The sequence below is a fragment of the Corapipo altera genome, unplaced genomic scaffold (genome assembly GCF_003945725.1).
Source record: "Corapipo altera isolate COAL_440 unplaced genomic scaffold, ASM394572v1 0, whole genome shotgun sequence".
NCBI classification, from domain to species: domain Eukaryota; kingdom Metazoa; phylum Chordata; class Aves; order Passeriformes; family Pipridae; genus Corapipo; species Corapipo altera.
The window spans coordinates 59460122-59479617 of NW_020884872.1; the positions used below are offsets into that span (position 1 = coordinate 59460122).

A 19496-nucleotide genomic window follows, 5' to 3' on the forward strand; every position below is an offset into this window, starting at 1 on the left:
AGTAATTTTTTGTGGAATTGCCTCATCAGCTCTAAGTCCCATGCAGTCACTTTTCTGAACAAAATACCTGCTTGTGTATACATTTCGTGGACAGCAGTAATACTGTAGAAAACCAGGATCTAAAATTAAGAGCGAATAAGCATTAAAATAAAAAACCCCTGAATTTTCCTTAAGCAAAAGGCTTTGACAGATCATAATCAAAGAACTGATCAATTCTTGCTTTTAAATCTTGGCTTAAATTACTTGCTTTTAAATCTTATCTTTCTTACAAGATTAGTGCAGTCTGTCCTGTAGTTTTTCTGTTTTAGAAATCCTTTCCAGGTTTGAGAAAAGAAAAAATCACTGATCACTCTGTACACCCCTACCTGGAGATAGCAGTGGAGTCTCAGTACTCTTTTTACTGAGCCACTCCACTTTTTATACCCATCAGATCACTTTGACTTGCATATTTTTGCCAGTGTTGACATTTCCATAGTATTCTGTCTGCCGTTTAAGTAAATGTTATATGGTTAATTAATTTGAAATACAGCAGTGTGGCAGGAGCACCTTGTGAAGCTTTTACTAGTACTGTCACTTCAAGTTATTTTCAAAACTTACTTTTTAATTATAAGTTCTAGGAAAAGAAGAAAATTTCCCTTCTTCACTGTGTATCATATATATTCGCTAGAGGAAACCTGTTAAGATGTATACACATTTTCAGTGTGGGCATGTTCCAGTCCTTCTGCACCCTCAGTCTCTTCTGAAAGTTATTCGGGAGGCAGACCTTTAATGCCACCAGCTTCTTCAATACTCAGTCTTTCTTGAACCCAGTTTGTATGAGAGAGCAGTGAGATGGAGAAAAAAAAATTGTCAAGCCCTAGAAGAATAAGATCCCTATTACTCTTGACAAAGAGCTCTGTATTATGCACTCTGCTTTCTGTTTTATTCTTAAATTCTGATCTACATTTCCCTGCTCCTTCCTGTTTATGATGACTTGGTCTGCTGCCTCAGAGAAAGTAAATCATTTAGAAATGGGGAAGAGAACAAAACCTCAAGAATCTAGGAGAAAGGAGAAATCAGTTTTCCTGAGGGAAGAGAGGAACTACTAGCAAAGAAAATCTCCAGAACGCTGAAACAGAGTGGAAATGCTTTGTTTCTTTGGGAATGCAATCTGTAATTCTGTTGCTAAATAAAGCACAGTATTTGGTTAGAACTGGTTATTTACATATGTTTTGTGTTACATTTTATAGCTATTCATGATTATTAGTAAAGCTGTTGATTTCTGGGATGTTGTCCATGGGAGTAATGTGTAAGGAATTAAAACTAAAGTCCAAATCCTTGTGAAAGTCGATGTTCCACTGAGCTAACAGGAAATAATTATTCCTGATTATAGACATATCAGAGATTATGCTACTTGGACTCATAGAGTAAAAAGAAATCTCCACGATTTTTTTGCACACAAGACAGCTTGTGGTTCAAGAAATAACCAATGTTTTGCCAACAAATCATTTAGAAATTCCAAATGGAAGACTGTAGTAAAATTCTAGTTCATAGACATCTAAATTGACATTTAGTATAGTGACTTGACTGTTTACCCATTCTCGGACTGTAGGAATAAATTTCGCTAAGATTTTCGTGTATGTTGAAATAGTACATCCTGAATGTTTTTCCCTAATAGTGTTGAATGTTGTCAGCTGCCATATTGTACCTGCTTGCCTTTTTTTTTTTTTTTTTAAGTCTGGCTTAATTTCTCTTCTTAATTTGGGAAGAATTTTGGCTAGATTAGCTAGGTGTAAAGAATGGAAAAACACAAACTGAGGTGAGGAAGAATTCAAAGTTAATCACTCTGCAGACATTGACATCTATTGATATTCTTAATTAAGCAACAAACAGGCAATGAAGATTCTTTTGGTTCTGACTAAGAGAGGGAATTAATGGGATGCACTTTACATGTCCCAGTGCCATATTGCTGACACCTGGATATTTATTTATCTATGAGCACCAACAATCTATATCATCCACAAAATTTTCTGTTTGCAAAAAGTGTCTTTGGCTGTCCTGGCAGATGGTCCAAACACATAAAGGTGATGGAGGTTGAGTGTCTGTCTGCCTTCAATTTCTGGCTTCTCTTGGTGGCTTGAGGTTTGGTGTCAATATACCATTAAGAAATATTAACACATCTTTCCTGCATGAGTAGCAAAGATTGGAGGATATTTGTGTTCATTCCCTGACTTTTCCTCTTAAGTTTTTGGGGGAAAAATAAAAGAAAAATAGAATTCCCTAAGTTTCATATATAGTCCAACTAAAGTTTTTTGTTGTGGTTTTTGTTTTTTTTTTTATTTGAGATCCCTTCTTATTCTGAAAAAATATATAGAAGAAATTAAACAAACTTCTGATATCTAGAAGGGCCAGTTTAAATGGTGAGGGGAGGGAAAATAATTGTAACAGTAGGAACGGGAATCATCAGATAGAACAGAAGAGACCAAGCAGATACTTTTAACAAACAGTCTAAGAGAACTTCCTTAAAATAGACTTTGAAGATATTTATAGAAACTGGGAGAAGGAATGTCTTCTATTCTCTTGCCAAGTCCTGTAGCTGTACGGTAATGTGCAACGACATGGAACACAAAATGTTGTTTTGATAGGAGGTCTCTTTAGGAGCAATTGATCCCAAGTAAAAGAAACCAAAAGTTATAAGTTCATTAACTTGAAGGTATTCATGCCATTTAATGAATTCAAATTGTTCTCAGTGGTTACAAATCACTTCAGAGGAAAGAAATAAAAATTGTGCTGTTCCTATTTTGCTGTCATGCTACACTGTCGTACACCAGCATTTTCTTTTCCTATATAAATGAGTTTTATTGTCATCCCTGTATTTCTTCCCTAAATAAAAGGTACAGAAATGAATAAATCTACTAAATTCATACTAAATTAATGAATTTACTTACCAAGGCAAGTAAATGTGGCTTTTGAAGATATCCCTGTCCTTTCTGTAGATGGTGTTGGCCAGAAGGCAATGGGGTACTCTCATGTCTGTATTACTTTGCCTTTGTTCATGTGACCAGTGGTAAAATAAATAGAAATAATTAATGAAACTTTTATTGCATTGTTAACTAGCTACAGTGTTTACTTTGCTTATTCTGCTGGGCTTTAGATGAACGAGCCACTGACAGGAATTCCTTTAATGGTTGCTGTCACACCCTACCTGATCCGAATGAAGCAAAGCAAGACATGGTTTGGATATATTTTGCTGCATGTGTCACAAAATTTATCCTTTTTAGGCCATTTTATATGCATTGCTTCTTCTTTTATGATACTGCTTAGATTGTGACCGTATTAGTAATACAGGAGACTAACATTTTTGTGATTGAAAAAGGAATGAAATTTTTTTAGCAAGGAATCTTCAGATATATTTCATTAGAAAAATGCAGTTGTTTAAATTATTTATTCCGTATCAGTTACAGGTTAATAAATGTACAGATTCACTTGTTCTTGTATTGTTTGACAGACTGCCATTACCAGATCTTAAATTTATGGGCTACTGGAAAGTTGATCAGCCAGGAAATGCACAACAGAAGCTGCTGTGTCCGTCAGAAACTCAAAAAATAGATGTAAAGGTTTGTATTTTAAACTTTTTTTTTTAATTCATATAATACTGGTTTTATGTACTGGGACATGAAGGATCGAAAATGTGATTAATTTCTCTAGGAAAAAGAGTGTGTACAAAGTGTAGTCCTTATCGTTTGTTCTTGGAGTTTTTATACTGACTAGAACAATATCATTTTTATATACCTAGCCCTCACAATGTAAGATGTGCTTTAAAATCACTAAGCTTGTCAGAAGTTCTTTAAAAGAGATTTTTATGAGAATATTGAAAGTACCACATGTGAAAGAACTTTGTAGCTGTTTTGCATGCTTGGAAGTGGCCGGTTTCAGACCCCAGACCTCAATTATTGACTACGATCAGATACTGAAAAGAAAGCTGTTTTCTTTTTCTGTTTTGCATACAGCTGAATTCTTACAAGTCTTTGGCACTTCCAAGTTTGAATCTGAACCTTTGGTAAAGTTTTATCTGCAGCCAAAGTTTCTAAGACCTTTTTAACTCTGGGTTCTTGGTTGAACTTCAGTAATTATTACTGCAGTGAGTGAGGAAAAACATTAACTTCTGATGTGATGTAGGGGTGAGATTTAAACTTTATATAAAAAGAAATTACCATCGAACTTCTTTGAAACAAAAATATTCTGATTTTTTTCCTTGTATGAACTGCTTTTGATCAGTACATGATACCTCCTTCATGTCATTAAGCAATAATGGTTCCAAACCATTAAAAGACTAAAGTGAAAAGGCATAAAAAAAATGGAGAGTGGGATATTTTAGGAAGCCCTCATTGTTATCATTTGTTTTAGGGCCCTGTGTACTTAAATATTCAAGGCTTTCCAGTGGAACGACATGAAGCCAGGTCCCTCAATTTCACTGAAGAACTTGCTTTTTGGACACTGCCTTTAGATGAAATTAACATAGTTTGTGATGTCACTGTAACCAAAGGTACAGTAAGAAAAGCTACTAACTTTTGTGCTGATCCCAAGTATTATGAATAGTGAGATATCCTGGAGAAGATGAAGGACTAGACTTGACTTCGTAAGCACAGTAACACTTCAGTGCATTTACAGTAGTGGGTATTTCTAGATATGTTTGCAATGGAGTACAGGCATAATACTGGGAATTTTAATATTGGAATTTAAATATCTACTATGGGAATGGACTACAGCAATAATAATTTTTGATTTCCACTTTTTTTTTAAACAGTAGGTGGAATACAAAATTAATCAGCCATTGAATTTGGAGCGTAATTTCACCAAGTCATTGTGGTCTTTGTAAGGATATGCATCCTTCTCAAACTAAGAGAAAGATGTGTAAATAGAGTAGAACACAGCCACAAAATTGCAAGTCTGTTTAATTTGTGTGTTCAACACTGCATTACTTAAAAACGATTTTTTGACTTTTCCTCTGTCAGTTCGATTTTAATACAAATCTTTTAACTTGGAGAATGCTGTGCTTTTTTCCCCTGTTCTCATGCTGATTAAAATTCTTTCTCACTGGATCAAGCCTGCCTTGACCTGTACTACTTATGTCTCAAAGCAAATTGCACCATTGGAAATATTCATAAATGTATTTAGCGTTCATAATTTTAAACGTGTCTAAACTTTATTGTTGTTATAAGCAGATCATTAATGATCAGTACTGGAATTATGCTTTTTCTACTTGTAGTACAACTTTTAAATAGATTAGCAAACTTTTATGGCAACAAAACAGAAATTAGGTGGCTCTGTATTGATTTCAAGAATAGTCTGCAGTCACTCAGGAAGGTGCTACATGTGAAAAGTTTTTGAAGGAATACATGAATTTTAAGGGAAGATGGAATAGAGAACGAGGATGAACCAAGATTATAAACAAACAAAATCGAATGAAAAGGGTTTTTACATATTAGCATCTGGCAGATGCTGTAGTCCTGTCTAGACAAATGTGTCTTGGACTGCTTGTTTGTCAATAGTGTTACAAGATTCTGCCTGTTAATATTTAATCAGTATCAAGAGATCATTTCTCTCTTTATCTTCCTGTGTCAACAGAAGTGATTTTTCTGTACTTTTTGCTGTATTATCTGCCAAGTTTATGACACATCTATTTCCAGAAGAGCAATGCACAGCCTTTCATTATTTTCTCATTTCAGAAGAGGAACCTGAAAACGTTCTTTACGTTACTACCTGCAATCCTGTTACTTTGTACTTCATGAATGTTTCTAGTAAGAGTGGATACTTCGTGAATCTTTATGACCTCTTCCCAAGAACAGTTGGAAGTGTCTGGCAACCTTTTGTGACTGTGGCTCCTCTGGGAAATCCACTCAAAGGTCAAGTGGTTCTACATGAAGAGGAGGTAAAAAAAATTAAAATGCAGCTAAATGTTTAATGATGAGCAAAGTAGCATCATGAGGGTGGGATCACCAAGGAGACTACCTCTGTAGACTGAAATAGCCTGGACAAGCCTACCTCCTGCTGACTGTTCTCTCTTTTACTGTACTTGAAGCTTGGGAGTTGCCTACAGCTTCAGTTTTTATGTGGGGATTTTCCTCTTGCACTTTTTAGCTGGACATTCTTGAAGCTGAATTCTACCTGCTTATCTTATTTCTCACTGATAAAGGGAGATTGGCCTTCATGGGAAAAAGGGAGAGAGTGGATCGAGTTCAGGAGTCTCAGTCAAGCAGCATGTTTGCAAACTGTGAAGTCCAGAGTAAGGTGTAATATGTGAACTTAAGTTTTGCTTCCTTTTTTACTTTTCAAATAATATATAAAAGAGATGTTTTCTGAGTCACGAAGTAAAATGTTGCTTATATTTCCTTCATGCCACTATTTTTGATTTGTTTGGTGAATCCATTTCTCATTCTATAACATTTGAAGTATTAAGATTAGAAAGGAGACTATGCAAGCCTTAACATCCAGAGTATCAGCAATGCAAATTTAGAACCACTGACAACTTCTGTGTTGGTTTGACTCAAACGCATTTTTTAAAGACAAATGTTACTTGCTTTCCACTTTCTCTTACTGTCAGTGAACTGACTGTAACATTTCCAATTCAAAACTTCTTTGCCCAAGAGTGGGAAGAGATAGCAGTGTATACCGTGGTGCTGCTGTTCATTTTTTAATATTAATAATAGTTTATTATGTTACCTACCAGTCATTGTGGTTTGACATGGGCATGAAATCTGGTCATTGTTGTTGGCTGGTTTTTCCTTTTCCTTTTCAGAATTTCTTCTGAACATTTTTCAGTAGGTGAGAGACTTGAATCTAGAAGAACTTTTCCTACATTGAATTGGGGTGTTAAATAATTTTCAGTAATTTCTAGTGTTTTTGTGATACTGTTGTTCCAGGAATGTTTGTCAAGTGTCAGTGCTACTACTTAACCAGTAGTTAAGCTCGATGCCTTATGAGAAACAAAATTCTGCCTTTAGTAGAACTGCCTGTACCTTCTTTAGCTTCACCTTGGACACTTTCCAATGCAAGTTGGAAAAAAAATGATTCTGAGGTTACCTTCTTGTTGAACAACTATAGAAGTACCGTTTGAACTCCTTTGAGTTGCACATAACACATTTGTTTGATTCTAAATAATCCTTATTCTTCTTTGGCGAAGTTGGTGCAGGAAACTAAAACAGATGGCAGCCTGTCTTGTATCTAAAAATGTTTAGAATGTCTCACACTTCTCAATATCAAGCCAGCAATATTGCTTGTTTTCTAATTCTCTAAAATTTCTACCGTTTTGTTTTTAACCAAATCATGGTAGCATTTGGTGTCAGCAATGAAGCTTTTATCAAAGGTTCTTCTATGAAGCTTTAGGTAGTTTTCTGAGTGTCTGGTTTTGTCTGTCCTCGTGGAATATATTTTTCAGTGATAGTATGATATGCGTCTTTCAGACTAAAATAAAATTTGCTCCTTGGAGAAACTATTGTAGCTCAGTGTCCCTTTCCAGATGACTTCAGTCAAGATGTAACTTCATGTTTTTCTCTGGCAAAGCTTAAATATTGCCTGTTTCAGACTTGCCTTTCTTGGCAAGTGCTACAGGTGAATAAACCTTGTCTGTAAATAAGCCTGGTTTACACTGCTGGAAAATAATACAGAATTAAAATATTCTGAATGTTTTGCATTATCTTAAAACTTTTTACGTAGGGTTACCATTAAGGCAGATCTTACTCACTGGTTGTGAAAATACATTTATTTAATTACAAACTTGGTTGCAAAAAGTCATTGTATACTTAGGACACCATTCAAAAGTAATTTTTGACTTCTTGAGAACTTAAGTAAGAGTATTGCACATCTTGCATCAGAAAAAAAAGATGAAAAAGGGTTCTTTTGTATACTGGATGCTTGTATCCATGGACTACATTAGCAATTTATTTGGGATTGTTTTTTAAGCAAGGCACCAAAGCACAGATCAGGCAAATGCTGCTATTGTAGTCTTCACAGCTAAGGTTTTATTCCCAACTCTTTCTGCAGCGGAGCCATGGAAAAATCATGTGCTCTGTGCACCTGTGAAATGAGGTGGATGTTGCTGTGTATGAAATGAAATCCATTATTATTGACATTAGCAGGTTAGCATATGGTCTAAGATAATAATCCAAGTACCTTCTATATTTGCCAGGAGAATAAAGGTGATCTGAAGAGCATTTCATCCCAGTTAAGGTAGAACACTGTGAATTGCCCTTTGGAAGTGCCTCTCTCTTTCTACTGGCAACAGAAGGAGCCTTAACATATAGTCAAGACGACTACTTTCGGATCTGCTAAGGTCACTGGCAGGCATAAACTCAAAATTTGCAGCATTCACATGTTAAGAAAAGTAGATTAGTGGCACATCTGTATTTTGGGCAAGGCTCCAAGGGTTAGCCACCTGTGCTAAGGGTGCATCAAACAAAACAAGAAAAACACCCAATATAAATGATGTATGTTATGCTTTAGGGGTTCGTTTTTGTTTACTTGCAAAAAGACCAAGAAGTATTAACAATATTTGTAGAAATAAGAACTTGCATTTATTAAGTAAAAAGGCCACTTGACAGCTACTATTTCCTAAATAACATAATACATTAATTAGACAATACCAAAAGCATTTTTTTCCATTTTTTCTTTTAATAAAGGTCTTTGGAGATGAATGCTTCTGACTAATTTATAAAAAAGAGCAATTTTAAATGGAAGATAACCTTATTGGAAAAGATGAGATTATGATACTGTAGCTTTTCAAATAAGGTTGTGTGATTTATTTCACAGATGACATCCATCTGGATTCACTAGAGCCCTCCAGTGAAATAAAATAAAAAATCACCATTCCTTCCTGTCCATTTAAATAAAATTTTACTGAAAGCAAACTCCTCAGGGATTTAACTTAATTGCACAAATCAAGTATTTATCTCATTTTAAAGCACATTTACATCTTCTTGGAAGAAAGAGTAAATGATTTTATTTCTCGCATTGGCCATTGGTCTCGGTGAGCACAGCCTGTTCTGCTTCTATCTTTTTGTTCAGACTAAAGTGATAGACTTTGAAAGGACTTTTCAGAAATCACAATTAACTTCCTTGTTAGGTGGGAATTGCATTCATATTTTCGAAGCAGCAATGCCCCTGCCCACGTGTACTTCAGAGTGTACTTCTACTTCCTGTTAAATCTTTGTGCCCACCACTTACACTTTTTCTTTCTGCACAAATTAGTTTTAGTGTTCAGAGGAAGAGCAAATACAGACTGAAAAGAATTTTGATAACTCTATGCATGGTTTTGTATGGGGTTGCAGGATCAAAATGCACATGGAGAATTGATTTGCCTTGAGTTAACAGCACTCTTCCAGGTTTTTTTACACACACTTTACTCTGCTGAAAGGCAGAGTAACCTATAGTCTATGTCAAGGAGCACAACGATGTTCATCCAAGCAGTGTGCTGCCAGCATCCTTTAACTCTGCTTTTATATTTCTTGGTCAGGAAGTGGGGTAGTGAGGGAAGGAAGTGCTTTTCCCTGTCCCATGTGCTGCTGCAGTTCTGTCAAAGCTCCTTGACAGCAAGGGGATGAGGGAGCCTGTGACACAGAAACTGACACAGAGATCCACCTCACTCACGACACATAGAAGATGGCAATCATCATTTAAAAGAAGACTTTTTTAGCAGTTTTAACTTTTTTAACAGATCTGACCTGAAGCACATAATTCCTGAGTATGGAAGTACCTGTAACATACTAGTAGTAACATCTGAAAGTTCTAGTTCCCATAATATTCTGATGTATGTCTTCAGGACAAAGGGTGTATTTTTTTCAAAAACTAGTAGATGTTATTTAATTATCTTCTTTTTTTCTGTATGTTATATAAGACTTTCCTTTTCTACAAGCACATAGAAATGTGCTTACATAGAAATGTATGCATCTTTTATAGAAAGGGAGAAGACTCATTTTCCGTAAGCACAAAGCTTATATCTCTGCTTATCTCTACTAGATCTCTATCCCAGTTCACTGAAATCTCGAGTACAATAAAGTCTCCCAAATCATCTGAAAGATACCACTTGCATGAATTAGAACACCAGTAATCTACTTGCATACGTTTCCCTACCTCTGAGCCCCAAACCACAAATTCTTGCACAGACTTTTTTCAATTGAACCTGGTGAACAGTGTGTTAATGTTTGTATCTATGCCTAATATTTACAGTGTCAGGATTGTTACCTGTATATCACTCAAGGGGTCCTTGAATGGCTCTAATAGAAAAGGTGGTACAGGAGGCAAGAAGAGGTATGAAGGGAATACCCTGCCAAGCTAAAGATCAGCCTCAGTCTGAAGCTGGCAGCTAAGAAGAGTCTGTATTTGGAAGCTTGCTTGCTCAGGGCATGAGCAGTGAGGGCAGAAGAGATCAAAACTGATAGTGAGTTTGGGGAGCAAAATACAAAAGGGTTAAAGCAAATTATTTGTACTGTCCCACTCTGAAAACTCCCCAAGCTCTCCGCTTTGTCTGCAAGACTATAAGGAAAAACTTCCCATACCAGCAAAATGAAATCACAGCCCTGTTTGATTTAAAGACTTTTTAGAGGAAAATGCTGGCTAAAATAAAAACAGTGGTAAGGAAAGGGAAACTTTGGAGTAACTAAAAATAAAGGCACACCACTTCACAAGATTGGTTATTGCATCTGTCCAGAGCTTGGAATTCCAGACACTGGGGTTGGGAGGTCACCCAAAGGTTACTTTTCTCCCAGTCAAGAACAAACACAGTGGAATTGCACACCAATGTCTTTTCCCAGCCCACTTGAAGAGTTGCCAGAGCTGCTCTCGGATGTGTTCGCAAGTGACGCAAAAATCTATTCTTAAACACAGACAGAATATACATCAGTCACAGCACAGAAGGAAACCATTAACATCAAAAGGGGTGGGGTAGAGAGGCTTTTTATATTACCAACTTCTCTCATAAATTTAACGCTAAGTGGAAAAATGTAATTGATTCGTATGTGTTCTTTATCTCACGTGGAAGGCTAATGCATTGCCTCGGTACAGCAGTGGTGCTACAGAATAGTATAAATAAAATATAGCAGAAAACCAAAATCCAAAGCAAATGCCCTATTTTTTTCCTGAACCACATTTATATAATTTTGGTTTGTAATACATAAGCAAACTTCCTTTTTTAGAAATATTGAACTTGAACTGAAATTCCCAAATGCTCCAAATAACTGATAATATTTTAAATGCTTTACCATATTTAGTTTAAAATTGGATCATTATTAAAGTTAACTCTCACAAATAATTCTAGTGAAGGTATGAAGTGTACCCAAAAAGAACAAAACCACCATGACTCAGATTGTTTGTATTTGTTTTATTTAGGGGAATTTGTGGGAATTTATGTTTTACTTCCTTAACGTCTGTCATGTGTTATTGCACATGTTGTACGTAGACAGTTTACTTTTAGTAAGTCCTTGCAGAACCTAATGTCCTTGCAGACCCTAACATTTCCTTGAATGGCAAACAAAAAATTCAACCCAAGGCTTAATTAACTTGTTCCTTTGTACCTTTTAAATTTCATTTGATGCAGTTAAGGTTGTCCCTGAATGACTGTTCTCTTGAATTCTTAGGTAAACACATTAGGAGCAGCTGGAGTATTTTGCAAAAAGAAATGTTTAAAATGCCCCCGTCATTTGACATGTGTGGACCCTGGGGCATTGAGAAATCTGAAGAAGTTCAAAATTTAGCATACCATATTTTCGTGTGATGTGGAAAACGCACCACTCTGTGCAATACTCCATCTGCTTTTTATGTCCATCCTGCTGTCCTCCCACAGCTGTCCTATCTCTGACACTCTAAGCTGTCTGAGCGTGCAGGTTACAGAAGGATTGTCACACACTGAGATATTTAATAGGCTCCACAGTATCTGAAGTATGAAACTGGAGAGAAAGTACTAAGCCATTTCTTCTTCACCAGTTTGTCACCTTCGGTGTTACTGAAGCCATGGGTACATTAGAGAAATGGTAAGAAAACATAAAGTAAAAAGAAATATTTTAGTGACTTGACAGAACAAACCGATGTGTCCCTCACCTGTAACTGATCAGAGCTTGGACATGTAAGCCATACTAGTCTAGTTCCTAGAGGTTATGCAGAAGTGAATGTGAGCCCTCACATGTACTTAAACCTCTCCAATTCAATTTCTCTATGAACTTTGAAATGAATGAGGAAAATTCAGCTTATGTTTTCCTACAAAATCTAGATTACCTTTTCAAAATGTCCTAAGTTGCTGGAGTTGCAAAAGTGCTTCAGATAGAATTGTTGTAGTCTCTTAAATGAGCTTGAGATGAACACAGATCTGCTTTTCATTTACAGAGCAATGTTATATTGTTGCTGGATACAAGCAATGGTGCCCTTCGCCGACTTTTGCTCTTACCAGATGCCCAAGAGTCTCCTAAAAGAACATCATGGTGGCGCAACAAAGAAGAGATGGTGAGGAGTCGCACCTGCCTCTATTGTACTAAGTTTTTTTAAAAGCAAAGCTCAGTATTGAAAAACTGTCCCAGGATCATTAAGCTTTTCTGGTATTACCGCCCAAGCATTTAATTGTTTACTCTTCTGTGTATTTAAATGTCTTACACAGCAAACAGTTATTAATTTTTATGGAATAGTGATATGAAAAATATAAATAGTCTGAAGACATGTATCTTTAAAATATCCCTCTTTGGAGCTAGAACTGGAAATAATGGAACATTTTGTTACAAGGAATTCTGTCCAAAATAATGAACTCAGTTATTATGCAATTATATGACTAGGAACAAGGCAGGCTAGATAGCATTTTGATAGGTAATTAATGCCATGGATTCTTCTAAATAAAGGAAAAAAAATAGTACACTTTCAGGGGAGTCAGGGAAACTCACTGGGATGATCTAACAAACACTAATTGCTCTATGACATATTTTTATACAGAGCAACTACAAAATGTGCCGAGAGTTTTCACACAAAAACTGGCTGGTGTTCTACAAAGAAGCAGGGTAAGAATAAATTATATCCTTGTATTATATTGATTTATAGCAGATTTCCTTGTGTATATCCCTATCTGATTATTCTTCTCTTGGCTTCCAATTTTACAGAAACCACCTTATTGTGCTGGATGTATTGGAGGGTCAAACTCATACCATCTCCCTTCCAATCAGTCTGAAATCTGTTTTCCTGGCAGCTGAAGACCGCTGGCTCTTGGTGGAAAATGAAACAAATAAGTTAGTTCAGCCTGGTTTTCTTAGTGGTATTATTTCTTGTTTGTGTCTTGTTTATGTTCAGGAGTTTCACTGCTGGTCACAGAGTTGTTTTTTTCAGACTGACTGGACTTAAAATTTGGTGTTTAAAATGCAGATTTGCTTGTGGTGAAAGTGCAGATAGGCTTATAGAGTAGGAAATGAACAGGATACGCCTGCCTCTGAAAGTCTAGACTAGCTTTGATTGTATGCATATTCATACTGATTTTACTGAGGTGGTATTGAACTTCAGAAATAACAATGTTCATGGACCTAGTCTTGGAAATACAGACACATTGTCCAGAGTTGGGACCTACTTCCTTTACTTTCATGATCACATGGAAGAAATGTTACTGCACTATCTTGTTTTTATAAATCAACAGCAAATGAAAATGTGTAAATAGTTCCCAGAAGACAAATCTGCCAATTGCTGGCTTACCCTTTCCTATCTCACAGATGTTGGTAAATTGTATTTAGTTTTAGCAAAAGGTGTTGATAACCTTGTTTATATAAATGCAGAATGTTTTCACTGTTTCGGAAGATAAAAGGCCTTGTTTAGAGTTACAGGCTTAATCAGGAATTATTATAAATGTGTATCCTTTACAGGAAATTTCTTTTAACCAAGCGTGCCCATATGGAAGCTCAAGACAGTGAGGTTTGCCAGCTGTATGCATTGAGTGAAGAGCCAGCTGAAATGGGATTTGGCCTAACAACAGGTATTGAAATGCAAGCTTGACTAGTTCCTTCTTTTTTTTTTTATCATTTCTGTTTGCAGCTGCACAAACAAGGCTTTTTAAAGGTCTGAGTAATTAACCTTCTCTCCGATTCTCTTTTTGTCCTCCCCTTATCATGTTTGCTTAATAATAACTTTTCACAAGGCATGGTGCATCCCATACCCAAAGCATCTTTGTTTCATTTAGCATTTAAGACCCTCAGTCATGGACTTTCAGGAAACAGACAAGCATATAGAATGGAAAAGGAAGAAAGATGACTAGACAGCAATTAGAACAGGAATACAAGAGAACAAATCAGGTTGTACGCTGCTGCAGATCTGCTGCACACAGTCAGATGAGCTAACAAACATCTCCCAGCCTCAGAAAAATACAAAAGACCTACTGTTAAAACAGAACAGAAGTCACAGTTTCTGTAGTTCTGTCGATAGTGTGCAGGGGGTCATTGAGGCCATCACACCTGTGTTGAAAGATAGGAGGAATTTGATCATTAAAATTCCTAGATGATACCAGGCATTGAGACATGTCTTAATTACAAAATAAGGCAGAAATCTCCAATGGTCACAATTCAGATGGGTAAGATCTGTCTGTCTTCAGATCTGATAGCATTTTCAACCCTGAGCATTTGATCGTGGTGCACAAAATCTCTAGTATACTTGGTACATGTACATCCCACCTACCAGTTTATAGGTTTTGGCCACTGTGTCTCAGAGAGGCAGAGGAAACAAATAGGGAAACCACTTTATATCTGTTGAAGAGGGAAAAGGTTTTGTTCTGGTTCTTGTGGTTAGCATAAGTATGAAAAATGAGATTAACACAGTGTAAACGTGATACAAGCAAATGTTATTGACAAATAACAAATAGGGCTAATTTTACATAAACAGCAACAAAGTGGATACCAAAAACTAACCACAGCCTAAATATCTAGAATACATTTTATCTCTTGTAAGTTTACTCTACCAACTTATCAAGCGCCATCAGAGCACAGTAGTTTCCTTCCTCTACCTACCTTATTTAGAAAACATTCTAGAGTATCATTCCTCAGATGGATAGAAACATCGTTATAATTTCCAGTCTCAAAGTATTTGGGGACAGTTTTTTACTGCATGCTTTCTGTGCTATTTTAATCCTTGGTTATCTGATTTCTTCTCTTCCAATCCAAAAAGTTATCATATCCCCTCTCCACTTTTTTCCAAAACATTCAGCAAACTCTGAATGTAGCATCTTCAACCTGTTCTTGTTCTTTGAGACAGAACCTGTGACAGGAGAACCAATAAATGGTAGTACTGCAGACCCAAACCAGTAGCCCATTTATCCTTTGAGGGAGAAAAGACTTTCTCCCACTGCCAGGTGAACAGAATAGTCTGCCCATTGAAGTGGAAACAGTGTAAGTTGCAGCACTAAAGATAGCACATTCTGTGTTGATAACTTGAGGCAAGGTAAAAGGCTCTTACAGTTGAACAGAATAAAATTTAGTTTTCCTTAGCTTAAAGACGAAGAAAACTAGACCATTATTTAACAGAAATGCATTACAAATGAATTACAAATATTATTAAAATTTCAAAGATAGCAAGACAGTCACTGAGAAATGTCACATTGATGCTTATCTGTGCAAACCTACATTTTACCTTTTGGTACATTTGCATTATAACAATTTTCAATGAGATCACATGCTGTTTTATTCCATAGGCTTCCTGCCTCATTTGCACAATAGAGGGCAAAATTAAGTGGTATAAGCATCTACGAAGCTAGTAATTAGTGATTTTGAGTACTTAACTTTACAAAACTGAGATTATTTCCTGGCTTCTTTTGTGTGGTATAGTATAGTATAATCAGATCTTCTGCTTTTTAGTGATTTTATGCTCAAAGTAATAGCAGTGTTTAGTGCTCAGCACTCTTACAGTTAATATTGTTTCCTGTTGCACATCTGGATTTAATGACTTTCATTTTGTTTAATTTCCCTGTTTAGCGTCAGAACTATGTGTGCCACATGCAGTTTCAAGTGACCAGCTATCTTCAGAAAACCTCAGTGCAGCTGTGGGACAAAAGATCAGCTCCCCCAACAGGATCTTCTCAGATGAACAGAATTATGCTACTATTGTTATTGGTTTCCCAGACCTCTTGGTAAATACTCGGCATTATTATTAAGTGAAGTAATATGATCTCGCTTATTCTGTAACCAGTTAAGTACCTGTTTACCAAATGATATGGAAAAAGAAAGAAATTACAAATTCATGTAGTATACACCATTTGTTAGGGTAGTCTAATCTAGAGGGATTTCAATGGAATTTTAAATAATGAGAAATTGGGCAACATAATGTCTAGCATAGACAAAATTTGTTGGTGGTGAACTCTGAACAGTGCTGGCTAGAGGAATATTTTCTAAATCATGTGGTTTTACATTTTTTTAATTAAACATAACAACTGCAAAAAAGTATATCAGTATAATTTTGAACTATGCAGTGTGAACTTTTTGCTCAGTGTGCAGCAGGTAAAGACTAGATTTAAGAAAAAGAAAATAAGATATAGAAAATGGTAGCAAAACCGTACAGCCACTTCAGTATTCAGTAATGTAGTTGAGTGTAAATGCTGCATGTAGGTGTGGTCACTGCTGTGACACAATTAGAAAAGGACCAGAAAGGAAAGTGAAACTTGGCAGTGTAATGACTAGGGTTGTTGCAAGGAGTGGAGGTAAACACAAGGAAAATAAAAGCAGTATGTTTAACTCTTTGGACTTTTTTTCCTAATTGCCACCTAATGATATGTAAAAAAAGTAGTTCTTATGGAATAAATAATTGTAAGTCATGTTTGCTTAATAAATTGGGGCAAATTAGAAAATATAAGTGTTAACATACATGAATTTTTGGAAAGCCAAATGACAAAAGAAAATTTGAAATCCCAAAGGATTCAAAAATATGGGTTTGACAATAAGGCGTTCCCTGTATTTGCAACTAGCTTTTGAGTTTTCCTTGATCTAGATCTATATGACCAGATTGATTATTCTAGCTATTCATGTTATTTACAATAGATGTGAGTTTATTGCTGAAAAAGGGAGATGGTTTAGGAGAGGGAGTACTAAAGGTGCTACACTCTTCAAATACTAGCACACCAATACTGATCATGAAGCATCTTGCTCTGCCACGTTTAGACTGAGGCCCCATCTTTCCTCATACATGGTTTTAGATGTCCATGTGAGTGTCAAAGGGGGAGTGCTAAGAGTAGATGTAAGGGTGATGGGGCAAAACTTTGAATTCGGTGTTTAGTGTTAATGGTATAGGTGTTTAGTATGAGTAAGGTATCTGAGCTCTTATTTGTAGTAGCAGTGCTCAGCTTATTAAACACTGAGGCCTTCAAGATGATTTTTTTCTCTAGGCTCTTTTAACCATGCTGGGAGATGAAGGAACTGACTTTCATATGAACAGTTATATTTACATTTCTGAACCTGGAGCTTTATTGCCTTGCTTTGAATTTACTACTGAAATATCTGTTTGCATTTATCTACATTAGTGGAAACAGATTATGGTAACAGTTTGTTACATGTTCAATTCCAGATTAGGTTATTTCAATGCTTTCTTTTCCTGGTTCAATATGAAAAAAAGATATTGGTTCAACTTCAGATCTTCAGAAATTCTTAATGCCTAAAACTAGTGTGTATGATTTGTTGGTTTTCATTCCTATAGGAGTTTTTGATAACAAAATAATGCAGGTCTCTTCCTTGTCATGTGGTAACATAAGAAGTAATCACAGTAGCCACATTTGATTTGAAATTAAATAAAGAGTGGAATTTATCAAGAAGTGTTGTTGCTAGGCTCAATAATGGTAACGTTTTCTTCACTAGACTCCTTCTCTCTTGTAGTCTCCCAGTGAAGTGTATAGCTGGAAAAGAAACTCCTCTCTGAGTCAAAAATGTACTTCTCCTTCTGATCCATTTTATTATGGAACCCAGAGGAAAACAGGAGCTGCAAAACAAACCAATTGTGTAACTTTATTGGCTTCTAATCAGATAGTCAGAATTTTAGCACCTGGAGACGTACCTTTGAAAGACATTTACCCAAAAGGTAAGAGGTTCATGTACTTGTGCTGCAACACACTTGTTTTTTGTTTTGGAAACTGCAATCACTCATTAATTTTTCCAAAACGTTCTTAATCACAGAGCAAATGTTTGAGAAGGATGAGAGTAGTTGCACTTATTTTTAAAATTATTTTGAATCATATTAACATGCTGTATTATGCTTCTGGGAACTAACAGGCTGTCTACACTATGAATATCCTGGTAGATGGGATCTTCCTCTGTCTGCTCTGGAATTCCACTATAAGAATGTGATCATTCTAGTTCAGCAATCAGCCTTCACCAGTATTTCCAAGTTCTGCTCAATGTCACGCAGAGATGCACTGATAAACCTGTCGTCTGACTAACTCAGTATTCTATCCCCAGCAGAACTATAGGGGAGGTTATTTTGGGAATGCATGTGAGCCTATCCACTTCTTTGTCTTTCCTTTCATACTTTCTCGATAGTTGCAGTTGTTTTCTTAGGGAAGTTAAAACCTCCGGCTTTAAATCTCCTTTTATGGACCTGTTGTCCACAAGTTTGTCTGCTCCCTCTTTGAGCTTGTTTGTCTCCACAGCAAACTCACAAGTTCACGATTTTCTGTGATAACTGATCTCCTACTCGGTTTATCAAGTGCCACTTATTCTAGTATTGCAGGTTTGGGTGAGTAACAGTTCGGCATTCACCTTAACCATCACCTTCATGACTGTGCCAACTTCACTCACATCTGCCTTCTCTCCAAACTGAAGAGATCCAAGCTTTTTAGTTCTTCTCTTGTCCAGGAGAATGTTGCATGAGCAGCATTCACATACAGCAAAACTGTCCTCCATTTATACACTAATAAAGCAGGTGTAGACTAGAGATCTTCAGACCTTTTTGTGCTGCCATGCCAAGCTTTCTGTTATTACTGTAACTTTAGCTTCTTCAGCAAATAACTGAAAATATCCCAGTTATTGCTGTATAACAGCATTTGTGAGTTCTGCATTAGTTACCTCTAGGAATCTCCAAAGAAAGTTTACTATCAAAAGAGAAAACCCCCAAAGTATTTGTATATGGTAGAATGGTAGAGTTTTTTGAATTCATCAGCATGAGAAGCTATTTGTGATTTATTCTGTGTGTGAACTCTCTGTCCCAGATAAACACTTTATTCCAAATTAACTCCCTTGAACAGAATGAATTATCTAATATGCCTGCCCTCATTTAACAGAGATTAACTTCCCTGTGTAGAGAAATCCTTTTATTTATTACTAAGAGCCAAGTCAAAGATATCAACAAGGTAAAAAACTTAAGTTTTTTACAAAGAAAAGATTACCTTTACAAAGAAAAGATTACCTTTTAAAAAGATTAAACTTAATAAAATTAGTTAATGTTTGCATCTTGGAACCAATTATACCACTTCAGGCTGTAATCTTCTCATACTTTATAAACTACTGAAGGGTCAGACTGGGTCACTTTTTTTCAGGCCT

General features: G+C 36.1%; 1 protein-coding gene across 1 annotated transcript in view; it reads left to right on the forward strand.

The window, feature by feature from the left end:
• The window catches only part of VWA8 (von Willebrand factor A domain containing 8), a 182470-nt gene that overhangs the window by 115370 nt on the left and 47604 nt on the right, over positions 1-19496 (forward strand). Inside the window, exons 27-35 of the mRNA XM_027649783.1 lie at positions 3488-3596; positions 4387-4525; positions 5709-5911; positions 12352-12468; positions 12946-13010; positions 13110-13235; positions 13857-13966; positions 15951-16105; positions 17838-18039. Of these exons, the coding sequence (XP_027505584.1) occupies positions 3488-3596; positions 4387-4525; positions 5709-5911; positions 12352-12468; positions 12946-13010; positions 13110-13235; positions 13857-13966; positions 15951-16105; positions 17838-18039 (1226 nt within the window). The remainder of the gene's footprint in view (positions 1-3487; positions 3597-4386; positions 4526-5708; positions 5912-12351; positions 12469-12945; positions 13011-13109; positions 13236-13856; positions 13967-15950; positions 16106-17837; positions 18040-19496) is intronic.